Source organism: Hemitrygon akajei, chromosome 4, assembly GCF_048418815.1.
Source record: "Hemitrygon akajei chromosome 4, sHemAka1.3, whole genome shotgun sequence".
Taxonomy (NCBI): domain Eukaryota; kingdom Metazoa; phylum Chordata; class Chondrichthyes; order Myliobatiformes; family Dasyatidae; genus Hemitrygon; species Hemitrygon akajei.
In genome coordinates, this window is record NC_133127.1 from 32,854,012 (window position 1) to 32,866,998 (window position 12,987).

General features: G+C 38.3%; 1 protein-coding gene across 2 annotated transcripts in view; it reads right to left on the reverse strand.

Annotated features, from left to right (window-relative positions):
• Positions 1-1,861: 1,861 nt before the first annotated feature.
• Positions 1,862-12,987, reverse strand: part of LOC140726200 (protein FAM53A-like) — a 99,450-nt gene continuing 88,324 nt past the window's right edge. For both annotated transcript variants that reach the window (XM_073042249.1, XM_073042250.1), the window contains exon 5: positions 1,862-2,856. In XM_073042249.1, coding sequence (XP_072898350.1) covers positions 2,521-2,856 — 336 coding nt within the window. In that variant the 3' untranslated portion in view covers positions 1,862-2,520. The remainder of the gene's footprint in view (positions 2,857-12,987) is intronic.

The window sequence follows — 12,987 nt, forward strand, 5'->3', positions numbered from 1 at the left end:
TTATCATTGATGCAAAATAACATGCAGTGAAATGGATGTTTTGATGTACTTATGACAAATAAAGCTAATCTTTCTTTAGAGATCATAGGTTTAGGGTGAAAGGTGAAATATTCCAGGAGAATCTGAGGGGAAACTTCTTCACTCAGAAAGTGGTGCGAGTGGAATGAATTCCCAGCAGAAGTGGTAGACGTGGGTTCAATTGTAACATTTAAGAGAAGCTTGCAACAAATGGTCTGGTTGCCAGGAGATGAGACTGGGCAGAAGATTGGATTGGCGGTTAGATGGACTGAAGGGTCTGCTTTTGTGCTGTGGCATTCTATGACTATCAATTCAGAATCAGGTTTATTATCACCGGCATGTGAGTGAAATTTGTTAACTTAGCAGCAGCAGTTCAATGCAATACATAATAGATAAGAAAAAAATGATAAGTAAATCAATTGCAATATACATATATAGAATAAAAATAATGCAAAAAACAAAAATACTATATATTTTTTTAAAAATGAGGTAGTGTCTAAGTGTTCAATGTCCATGTAGGAATCAGATGGCAGAGGGGAAGAAGCTGTTCCTGAATCTCTGAGTGTGTGCCTTCAGGCTTCTGTACCTCCTACCTGATGGTAACAGTAAGAAAAGGGCATGCCCTGGGTGCTTGAGGACCTTAATAATGGACGCTGCCTTTCTGAGACACCGCTCCCTAAAGATGTCCTGGGTACTTTGTAGGCTAGTGCCCAAGATGGAGCTGAGTAGATTTACAAACTTCCGCAGCTTCCTTTGGTCTTGTGCAGTAGCCCCCACCCCACCCCCATAATAGACAGTGATGCAGCCTGTTAGAACTCTCCCCAGATTCTACCACACACCTGCACTAGGGTAATTTACCGATCTGTCTTACATAACATTGTTCCTCTCCGCGTCTTGTGGTGCATTGGGTGGCAACCTTGCCGTTTCTTTAGCATGTTTTCTTTTAAAAAGGCTGAATTCAAACCTAGGACCACTCGCTTCGAAGTCCAGTGCAGACGCTGCTACACCAGCTGTATACACAATAAATATTAGGACTCATTTAACCATTTTACAAGTACTTCTGAGTGTAGATATCATTGTAGGGAATGTACACATAATTGACCAGATAACCTGCATTTGAAGTTACTGATGAATATTATCTGGATTGGCTCAACAGTTCTTTGTGAACACCAGAATACCTTTTATTCCTATCTGCCAGTATAGACAAGGTTTTGATTTAATAGCACATTCATAAAGATAGCTTTTACAATACAGCAACGATTTGGCAGAATTGGGCTGAATTGTCGATCTAGGCTACATGCCCACAGTTCTACGAGTGTGGTTTAATCTGGAGTTCAAATGCAAAGATAGCAACAGCATCAACCCTGGACTCCCAACTGTTTTCATAGCATGTCAAAAATGTACATATATAAAATGTCCTTCATGGCATGTTATGAACATAATTGAGTTAAATACTGTTGGTTATCCCAGCATTCCCTCCCCTTAACAATAGGAATCCCTAGTTCATCTGATTAAAATGAATGCTACCTAGATCTCTCAAGTATTAGAACAAGGTGAACTATTTGTCAATGGTTTATAGGGCTTCTTTTACATATCTTTATCTAAAACAATGATTAAATATTACAAAATGTTTTTGAACCAAAAATTAATTTTGAAGAATCATTAAACACATCAGGATAACATTTTCATGAAAAGGAAGGCACTTCCAAAAACAAAAAAACTGGCCCCAAAATACCATTGCCTGTGAAGAAACTTTCCACAGTGATTTTTTAAAAAATTGTACAGAACATAAGTCAATAAATAGCAATTCCATGAAATAAAGAAGGCACTCTACAGAAGGAAATGCAAAGCAAAAATCCATTTTATTTTATTTTAAAGACCATAAGTCTTCCTTCTAGTATTGCTGAGAGTTCTGACTCCTGGGAAATTGATCACAACGGCATTCACAATCTCTTTCCAAAGCTCAGATGCTTATTACATTCCTGCAACCTTATAAGAGATGTCCATTGTGTCTATTTGGCCATTTCAGGTTGATCTAAGCCATTTCTTCTCTCTTAAAAAAAGAAAACACCTGTTTGTTTTATTGGAACACTGACTTCTTTCCCTTAAAAAAAAAAGCCAGCACTATGGTGAAACCTGTGTAATTTAATGTAGAATGCCCTTTTAAAAAATAATTGTAGAGGTCAGCTTTTCCCATCATTTCAAAAACTACAGACTGCAAAATATCAAAGCAGAAGGATTTATAGAAAATTGCTTCTTCAAAAAGATTTCTAAAACCCTTCACAACTGGCAACCTTGTGCATTTCAGATAAAGTTACTGAATACACTACCATCTCCTGTGCACATGAAAGGGACTACTGATGCTTTGTACAAAAAAACTTTCAGGCAGCCCAGAATAACCAATAGGATTTCTTTAAATGGACACAAGTTATGCAAAGTAATCCTCTACTACAACAAAAAGTATAAAAACAACCAGTCTGATCTAGGACTTTGTTGCAGCATTTAGTTATTTTCTATTTGTTCTAGATCCAGATCGCCATAGTCTAGTGGAAATATTCCTTCTTCGGTGCTTTCACAATCACTTGTATCTTCTTCACTTTCACTCACAGGGACTTCTTTCCCAAAATTTCTCGGGTGGCAAGCATCTCTGCTCCCTGGGACATGATACCTTACAGAGTCATGTTCTTTCATAGGGCTGGTGCCTGGAGTGATGATATTCATTAAAAGGTCATTTGAGTCACATGGTGAAGAGACAATAGTCTTCATATGGTGATCATCTTCGTCATCGTCATCTTCTTCATAGTCGAGAGAGCAAAGGCTTTTTGAGCTCTTTAATGTCTAAAATTTAAAAAAAAGACAGTTTGGATTAATAAACTATTTAAAGCTCTTTGAAGAAAGGAATAATGTGACTTTAGGGCAAGGTTATATAAGGTAGGAGGCCTCAGTTCTGAAGCTTTATGTCCCCCTCTGCATCCCTGCTATTTAAGGCCCTTACATTAGCAATCTTCAGCTGTAAATTGCCTTCCCAGGCATTTCAGCTTCTGACTCTACTCTTCCCAATCACTCCTTTTTCATCCATCACTCTCCTATCCTCAAATCTCATGTAACAGTGTCAAATTTTACCTGCTTCCACTTTTGCAAAGAATTTTAAGGCATACTACTTAGGTTAAATGTGCTATATAAATGCAAACTGTTATCTGATCCGCTGTGAAAGGCCTTGAGAATAATGGTGCTAAGCTGCCTAATGATGCTTTAACAGCACCGATCAGACTTATTAATGAGTTCTGGGCTCATTATCTATTACACTGAGGCCTCAATTGCACAGATCTACATATTTAATAAACAAAATTTCTAAATAAAAAGGCATTTGGCTTATGAGATTTAATCTGTTCCTCTGCCTTTTCATACCATGCTTGAGAAGGATACAATAACAGAGTTAAAAATAATTTCCTTGTTCCTCCAGAAAGGCAACATGCCATGGATTAAGTACAACCTGGAATGTATACATTGGGAATAAGATGCATAAAATTTACATGACCTGCATGTTAGATGAGCAAATTTAATCAATAGCTAAAGTGAGTTTTGGTTGCAAAGAGGAAGAGTGACCAAACCCAGAATCACACATTTTGCACTAATACCATACTTACACAACGGGGTGATGGAGATCAACCCACTGCAGTACGTCAACTGCCTCACATGACATTTTCTGTAAAAAGATTGGCCTACTGAATGTTTTCATGCTTTTGAAACGCACTTCAGTTACAAATATTTTTAACCACCTTTTGTGGATTCTATCTTACAGCAAATTTGAAACTGATTAAATTAAGAGATAAAGAATGTTAAATGACTCAATCCTGTTTTACAGCTTCCAATCCATTTCATGCTGTTGATAAACATGTCAGTGCCATTTCTTATCTTCATTTGCCACAGTGCTGCAGTAGTAAACTGCAGAAAGACAAAGCTAAATTTCTACAGCTACCTCAGAGAAAGATGCTAGCATCTTGACATGACAAAATAGTGCTCCACATTTAAAAATATAGTTTAGTTATGTATTTTCCAAGTATACTTGCATCCATCTGAGTTAGTACTGTGGTTAAATGGAATCCACAACAATGGCACACATAGATCAGGCCATTTCCTTTTCATGAACTCAACTACAAGTTAAAATTGATACAAAGCAAAAGCCACAAAGAAGTCTGCAGCACTCTTAAAAACTCCTTTACAAGTACATCAAAGTCAAAGATGATTTATCAGAATAATATCTGACACAAAACATTTGAGATTGGAGATGCAGCGACTATTTCTGTTGCAACTATGGATAATGAAATGATTTTTTTTAAAAGATCTTAAAGTTATGGAGGTTAAATATTTAACTAGAAAATATTTCCTCTGGTTGAGAGGTCAGTGACAGAGGATCACCAATTTCCAATAGCTGTGAGACCAATGACTGAGGTAGGCATCTTTATTTTAAATGTTAATTTGTTAGATTCTAAAAAGTATTTGTTCAAGATTCCTCTAATGGAATGGCATGAAAACTTGTAATACCGAACAAGATTAGGAGCTGAGGTAAAAAAGAGCCACACAGGAGGATTAATTTGAGACTTCTTAACCATGAACTGACATGTATGATAGACTGAGTTATTCACTGTAACATTGGTAGTTTTGTCAATTAAAAAAGGCTGAACTTCAAGATATTTAAGTCCCTGTATTTTACACTGTAAGCAGTCTTATAGGGTCTAAGTAGCATTAATCTCAAAACATTCCAGTCAATAAGCAGGTTAAACTTGGCAATGCACTAGATCCCATTTTAATTTACAAACAAAGTATTTAAACAGCAGGTTCTAACCAGCAGAATGCTGCAAGTCAATCTTTAACAGACAATTAAATGTCAGAAAGCTAAAATTGAAGATTAAAAGTCATTTTCGGGAATTGAAAGCCTTTCCTGATTTTAATGTAAACACCAAAATATCAAGTTGTGATAATACCCTGTTAAGAATAATCGCAGCAAGCAGAAACTGGACTCAGCACTGCTAAACTGCAATTGTGGTTAAACTGCACTTATCTGGACAATTACTTTATAAATGATTAGTTATCTTCGATTTAACAGCAGCTGTAAAAGTGCACAGCCAGCAGCGAGTTTCAATGAGCGTCTCAGCAAAAGTGGACCTGAACACTTAACTGTCGGACAGGAGATAATATGTTCACTTTAATTCACCGTAAACCAGTAACAGTCAATGATAAATACAACCCATCCTACACAAGTTTGAAATTCCTCCACTGTGGGGCAAATTTCATGCACAGAAGGGATAAATGTTGTGTCTTTCAGAGTACAATCGAAACAAGTTTGTCAATGGTCAGGAAATCAGGGAAAATGGGGAAAAGTGTGTTGATTTCAGCATGACCCTACCAAATGAAGAACAGGGTGATGGGTTGTGGTGATCATTTCCTGTCTCTAGTCTCAATTGTTACCCTGACGAAAGATGCAGCAGCTTGTTTTTAAAGAGACCAACAAATAACTCAATAGAATTATGACTTTAAATTCATACAAATAGCCATCTTTATAATGTTAACGATGGCCAAATATCAATGCAGCTGCCCTAAAGAACTTTCAAATTTGTCTTTCATCCCAATAATGAAAACACAACATTCTTCTTCCATTTGATCCGGAGTAAAAATTACCCTCTGATTTCCTGTAATTTGCCAGTCAGTGGCAAATGGGGGCCTTCCCTTGTACCACAAAGAAAGCTGTCTACAAAAATTCTAGCTTCAAACTTCAACTAAAATTATCAGAGTACATACATGTCACCACATACAATCCTGAGATTCTTTTTCCTGCGGGCATACTCAGCCAATCTGTAGATCAGCAACTGTAAACAGAATCAATGAACAAATTCTGCATATGCAAATATAAATAAATTGCTATAAATAATGAGTATGAAATAACAAGATAAAGTCATTAAAGTGAGACCATCAGTTGTGGGAACAACATGCAGAATGAGTGTAGTTATCCCCTTTTGTTCAGGAGGGGTAGTAACTGTTCTTGAATCCTGATTGAGAAGTTGCAGAACCTGGGCCTCTGTACCTCCCTCTGCAACTGGATCCTCGACTTCACAACAGGAAGACCACAATCTGTGTGGATTGGTGATAACATCTCCTCCTTGCTGACGATCAACACTGGCACACATCAGGAGCGTGTGCTTAGCCCACTGCTCTACTCTCTATATATCCATGACTGCATGGCTAGTCACAGCTCAAATACCATCTATAAGTTTGCTAACGACACAACCATTGTTGGTAGAATCTCAGGTGGTGACGAGAGGGCGTACAGGAGTGAGATATGCCAACCAGTGGAACGGTGCCACAGCAACAACCTAGCACTCAACGTCAATAAGACAAAAGAGCTGATTGTGAACTTCCAGAAGGGTAAGACGAAGGAACACATACCAATCCTCATAGAATGATCAGAAGTGGAGAGAGTGAGCAACTTCAAGCTTCTGGGTGTCAAGATCTCTTGAGGTTCTAACCTGATCCCAACATATCAATACAGTTATAAAGACAAGGATAGCAGCTATACTTTATTAGGAGTCTGAAGAGAATTGGTATGTCAACAAATAAACTCAAAAACTTCTACAGATGTACTCTGGAGAGCATTCTGACAGGCTGCATCACTGTCTGGTATGGGGGAGGGCTACTTCACAGGACTGAAAGAAGCTGCAGAGGGTTGTAAATTTAGTCAGCTCCATCTTGGGTACTAGCCTACAAAATACCCAGGACATCTTCAAGGAGTGGCATCTCAGAAAGGCAGCATCCATTATTAAAGACCTCCAACACCCAGAGCATGTCCTTTTCTCACTGTTACCTTCAGGTAGGAGGTACAGAAGCCTGAAGGCACACACTCAGCGATTCAGGAACAGCTTTATCCCCTCTGGCATCTGACTCCTAAATGGACATTGAACCCTTGGACACTACCTCACTTTTTAAAAATATATAGTATTTCTGTTTTTTGTATAATTTTTAATCTATTCAATATACGAAAACTGTAATTGATTTACTTATTTATTTATTAGTATTCTTTTATTTTGGGGTTTTTTCTCCTCTATTGTGTATTGTATTGAACTGCTGCTAAGTTAACAAATTTCACATCACATGCCAGTGATAAACCCGATTCTGATTCTGAACCTGGTGGTGCAAGTCCTGAGGCTTTTGTACCTTCTACCTGATGGCAGCAGTGAGTAAAGAGCATGGCCTAGGTGGTGAGGGTCTTTGATGCTGCTTGTAATATGGATTCCTCTTTCACAATTGTTGCTGTCACTTCTACGAACATCTCTTGTCTAACTGAGTGCAGTTAACCTTGCTATGGAATTCTGAGCAAACCAGAAGGTACAAGGTACAATATTTAATCTATAGTGCATGAAATAAAGATTGGATTGCATGAGGTTAAATAACTTCCAGTAAATTTCTTTTTGAAACAGTAAATTATAGTGCCTTTGAGGTTGTCAGATAATGACAATATGCCACTAACATTTTTTTAAACCAAAGCATAAATATTTACAGGCGACATTTATAGTGCCAATAGTGCACGGAAACCTAGTTTATATCAGACTACTGAATTATGAAGGTGGAAAAGAATGCTAACTAGTGTATCTTGTTCATGTACATGGAATTATTTGCAACGATTTCCATCTTTAACTGTGGATAGACACAATCCAGAAGCTGCTGTCAATTTCATGGTATAACGATAATCAACGCGCATTTCCCCAGCACATTACAAAAACAAAAATGCAGTTCGCGGTTCAATGGTCCTTCCAGAAGATCAGCTAAGAACTTGAGTTGCAGGTTATATTTTAAGCCATCACACCTAGTTTCAGGGCTCACCACTTGCTAAATCTTTGATTATGCAAACACCAATACATTTACAGTCAGTAGCAAAGTGCAGCCTCACCTTGTACCACAGAGTAAGCTGTCTACAAAAATTCTAGCTTGTGACACTGACATTCATATTTATACCTTTGCTTTTCTCTTTGCAGCAAAGGAGGTTGAGGGGTGGACTTTATGGATGTGTACAAGTTAAGAGGTGCAGATTGAGTGGATAGCCAAAGCTATCTTCTCAGGGAAGAAATAGCTAATACCAGGGGGCATAATTTTAAAGTGATTGGAGGTAAGTGTAAGGGCAATTAAAAAAAATCTAATACTTTCCAGGCGCACATGACGAATAAACTCTTGTCAAGCTTCCAGCTGGGTACAGTTGTCGATTTTAACTGACGTTTTGATGACAAGCTCCGCCACCTTCATTATGGGTGATGCCTAGGCAGGTTGAGTCCAGTGGTATATATACCCCAATCATCTGTCCCTCCTAGGAGACAGGGAGTGTGAGAGAGTGCAGGGCAGAGATGCAAGGGGGTGTTAGTGCTAAGTTCTTTACACAGCGAGTAGTGAGTGCAATTAACACCCTGCCGGCAATAGCAACAGAAGTACTTACATTTGAGGCACCTAAACTCTTAGAAGGCACATTGATGATATAAAAAAATGGAGGGCTATGTAAGAGGCAAGAGCAAATTGATCTTAAAAGTTAAAAGGTCAGCACAACTTTGCAGGCCAAAGGGCCTATACTGTACTACGCTGTGGTGTATTAAATTTTGTAAAAAATTAGATGAAAGTCTGAACACTTCCAAAGTAATACCAACTCTGAGCTTGCAGCATACAAGGTGCCTGTACAGATTAAACAATAGGTTTGTTAAACGTTTTCTAATGGCGGCTGGATTCTGTCTAGCCCCAGGCAGTGGCATGAGAACAACAGGTCTCTATTTTCTGTCTATGTGCATCTTGCTATACTTGTGGATTCAATCTGTTTATTGAGGCGCCTTTCGCTCGGTTCCTGCAACTTCACCTGGACCGAGGAATCATGATCGATTGGTGCCTATGACTGACCCAGGGCGATTTCACAACTCGAAATTCGAGTTCCCCTGACAAAAACAACAGTCAAGTCCCTCGACAACAGCAGCATGACCCCTGAAATCTTTGTAACTTACTGTGTAGCATTCAGTGTGGTTTATTTGTGCTTTCTATTTCATGTTATTAAAGTAGACCTAAGTTATTGTCGTGCCTGTATGCTTATTATCACATTTCCTAGACACTCGAATTGATTTGGGTCTTTTACGCCTGACCAACCCAGTACTGTTCTATTATCTATGCTTCCTTCACCTGTGGACCTTTGAGTCATCTGTGGTTAAAAACAGTAAATTTAGGAAGTTCAAAAAATTTTGCTGACATGTAACTTTCAATCATCATGCTACATTTAAACACTTAAAAAACAATGAATTAAGTACTACCTTCCTCTCTCATGTCATTCACAGCTTATATTCAGAATGTTTCTTCACCCTTAATCCGACAATGCTTCTTTACAATAAATAGCTCCAAGATGGAGCCCAGAAGATAAAACAAAATGCTACTGTGACATTTTGCACAATGATTAAGCCAGGCTGGAAAGTTGAGGCCATTTCCCCAGGACCTGAAAATCTGTAACTGCATAAACTCGTCTGATAAAATGTGTGACGTAACAATGTAATGAATTTGTAATTTTAATGAAAGATATAACAAAGATAGAAAGACAAAGAAAACCACATGATTAAGTGTTAAAATGAACATGACAATTGTCAAGTTCACAACAAATTTCACAATATATGCCAGTGATATTAAACTTGATTTGCAATGTTTTACCTAGTGGTCAGATTGGAAAAGGTTGGCGGGTCAGGAGAATCAGAAGAAATATTCACAATAAATTGATTCAACAAGTGTGAATAATACACGGTAATTTTTTTGTCAATATATTAAGAAAGGTTGGCACAGATTTCTTTCCCCAAGGCCTTGAATTGGCTATCTTTTAGACAACCTATTGTCAAAGACCAAGGGGAAACTATGAATGCAGAAGGTTACTTCATTAAAGCTCACTTCAGGCCTAATTTCACATTGTGATCCCCATGGTGATCAGAAAGCAGCAAAACGCCAGATGCTCTCAGTGCCCGCCACCTTAGTAGTGTTCTTTCATTGCTGCAAATGCCTCTAGCCTCTATTCATAACTAAGTACACCATCCTGTTATCTGCTGTCACAGGATAAAGCATTGATTTGTTTGCAGCTCAGTCCTGACAATTGATTATCATCTCCTGGGCCCAGCTACTGCTATTGGCTTTCCTTCTTCAAGTCTGCTGGAATTTGAACTTTAAATGGATGCTCTTCTTGGGAACAATGTGTAAAAGCAACTGATTGTTCATGTATTACTTAGAAAGAAAAGGCCAACATCCATCTTTGGCTCAGCTTGGCTAGAACTCATGCCTTAGTTCCATTATAAATTAAGGTATTTGCCTGTAGCCACGACATTCAATTCCATTCAGAAAAAATACCCTCACGTTCAACCAATGTTTGCTCTGAATGAACAGGCTTTATTTTGGCAAACAGCCAGTTTTGAAACCTAAACACATGTACTGCGATAGACGCAAATAATAGACAGACATCCAGTCCTATTCCAGAATCTCTCATCTGAAAGTTAGTACATATTCTTTGTTTTCACCGTATTACTCATTATGACACAGGACGCAGCCACTCATCTTATTCAGTGCATGCTAGCTCACAAAAAACAGCTGTCCCACCAACTCCTATTTTCGCCTCCCCTGTAACTTACTTTCTCTCATGCGTCCATCAACTTCCTTTTGGAGTTAAAAAATAAATTTTATTTCCCAAGTCAATCACTCCACCTGACTTTTAAAGGATATTCAGGAACAGAGGGGCCTGGGGGCTCATGTGCACAGTTATGTGAAGTGTCCAGTCATTTAAGGAGCAGATGGCAAGGCATACGAAACCCTGGGATTTGTAACTAGACAAAGGAAACAAAATCAGACATTTTGCTTAAACTTTATAAATGAGTATTTATAGGCCTCACTCAACATTACTAAAACCATATTTCCGGCCACTGTTACATTGCTCTTGGTGGAAGCTCAGTGAGCAGACTTGTAGAATACTTACCTAATAGCAAAGCACCATACGATTGTGAAATGAAATACAAAAGGCCAGTCATTTCTGGGTGAACACATGCAGATGCCTGATATTTCTGAGTTAATGTAAGCCTATTGGTAGCCTTTGTTGCTGCGATTTATTGCCACTGTATTAAAATCTTAGGAATTGCATTTAAGGGGTTGGAAGATGTTTATTTAATATATTCCTGTTATGGTTGAAAACTCACACAAAAGAAATGAAGCCTGAAATAAAAGCCCATGAGATTACTGTTCTCCAACCCCAACCAACAGTCATGCCTGGAGGTAAAACAACAATTATGGTCTTTTACTTGTAAACATGTGAATGTTGTCACTAAAATTGTAAAATTAATACCATCTGGTTAAACAATAATTTGTAATAACCAAATAAGCTTATTTTGATATATTTATATCTGGTTTTTAAGCCGTTTTAAATACAATCTTGTAAGATGATTTTGCCATTTTTATTATAATTCACTAGCTTGAATCACAGAGATAATTGGTCTGAAAATGAAGCATTACCAAGCACTGCTGCCATCGGTGGTGAAAGCACCCTGTAACATCAATTCTAACCATTGAGCAACCAGTTTTAATCAGCTTTGAATGTTTTAAAGAAGTTATTTTTAAAATTCATTTTGAGGGATGCAAATTTCATTGTTAGACCAACATCTAATCACTCGATCTTAACTTCCCATCAAAAGATGACCAAAGAACAGTGATAAATCAGGCTGACATGCTGTTTGGGAAAAATCTTTCAGGTAGTGGAGTCCCTAATGACTTGGTGTAATTGTCCCTTTGGTGGTAGAGGTCAGCGGTCGAGCAGCTTAGGCATGCAACTGCTGTGCATTTTGCTGTTTGCATACACTGCTGTCATGTTGTGCCACAATTGAATGTATAGGGCAGGAAAGAGTTGCAGTCAAATGGCCTCTTTGGCTTCGATAGTGTAGAGATTGTGTAGTTGGAACTGCAACTAGAGAGTACTACAAACATCTGACCGTTTTTAAACACGTCCTTTAAATACCAGAAAGGTTTGGGGTTGTTAGCAAAGGAAATATGAAGCAGAGTCCTGGCACAATCCAAACTGGTCACTGACGAGCACACTGCTTGATGGGCTGATTAGATGAGGGTGGGAATGCTCTTGGAGCCACCTCTTCCTGTTTGCTACTTAAATATCAACCACATTTCACAAGACTTGGCAGGACTACAGAGTTATGGCCTGGTCTATTGCAAATTGCTCTTGCTATCTATTCTGCATGGAACTGTGTTTCAGTTTCACTGGCACTTGATTCTTTGTCTGATTTTTTGCCTTCCTCATTCAGAAGGTCTGATTTGAGCCTAGATTGCCCCCACAAATCCCCCAAATGATTTCAACAGTGAGATCTGCTTTCAGTCTACCCCAGTAAAATGACCACAATGCCACACAAGACAAAAGATGTCCTTAATGCAAAGATGCCACCATGATCCACACACCTTGGTCAGAATGTTACACATTCAAGTTTCACATTGGATTGAGTCCATTAAAAAGGCTTAGTGATTATTAGTATCACAGCAAAGCATCATTTGAATAGACAGATTCCTGTTCTTCATGACACTCCCTCAGCTGCAAATATAGAGCATGGCTTGATGAAAAAATGACTGATGAGGACAAGGCAGGGCATGCTATATACATGTACTTTAGCAAGGCTTCTGGCAGGGTCCCACACGGTAGGCTACATCAGAAAATTATAGGCTCATGGTAGATTGGATTTGAATTGTTCGGCCACGGAAGACAGAGTGTAACTTTAGAAGGCTATCATTCTAACAAGTGATATTCAGCAAGGATCAATGCCTGTGATATTATACATGATTTAAATGAAAACAGAATAAGGCTAATTATAAGTTTTGCGGATGACTCAAAATGGCAGAGCTAATGAGGAAGATTTCAGCAGGATATAGACCAGCTGG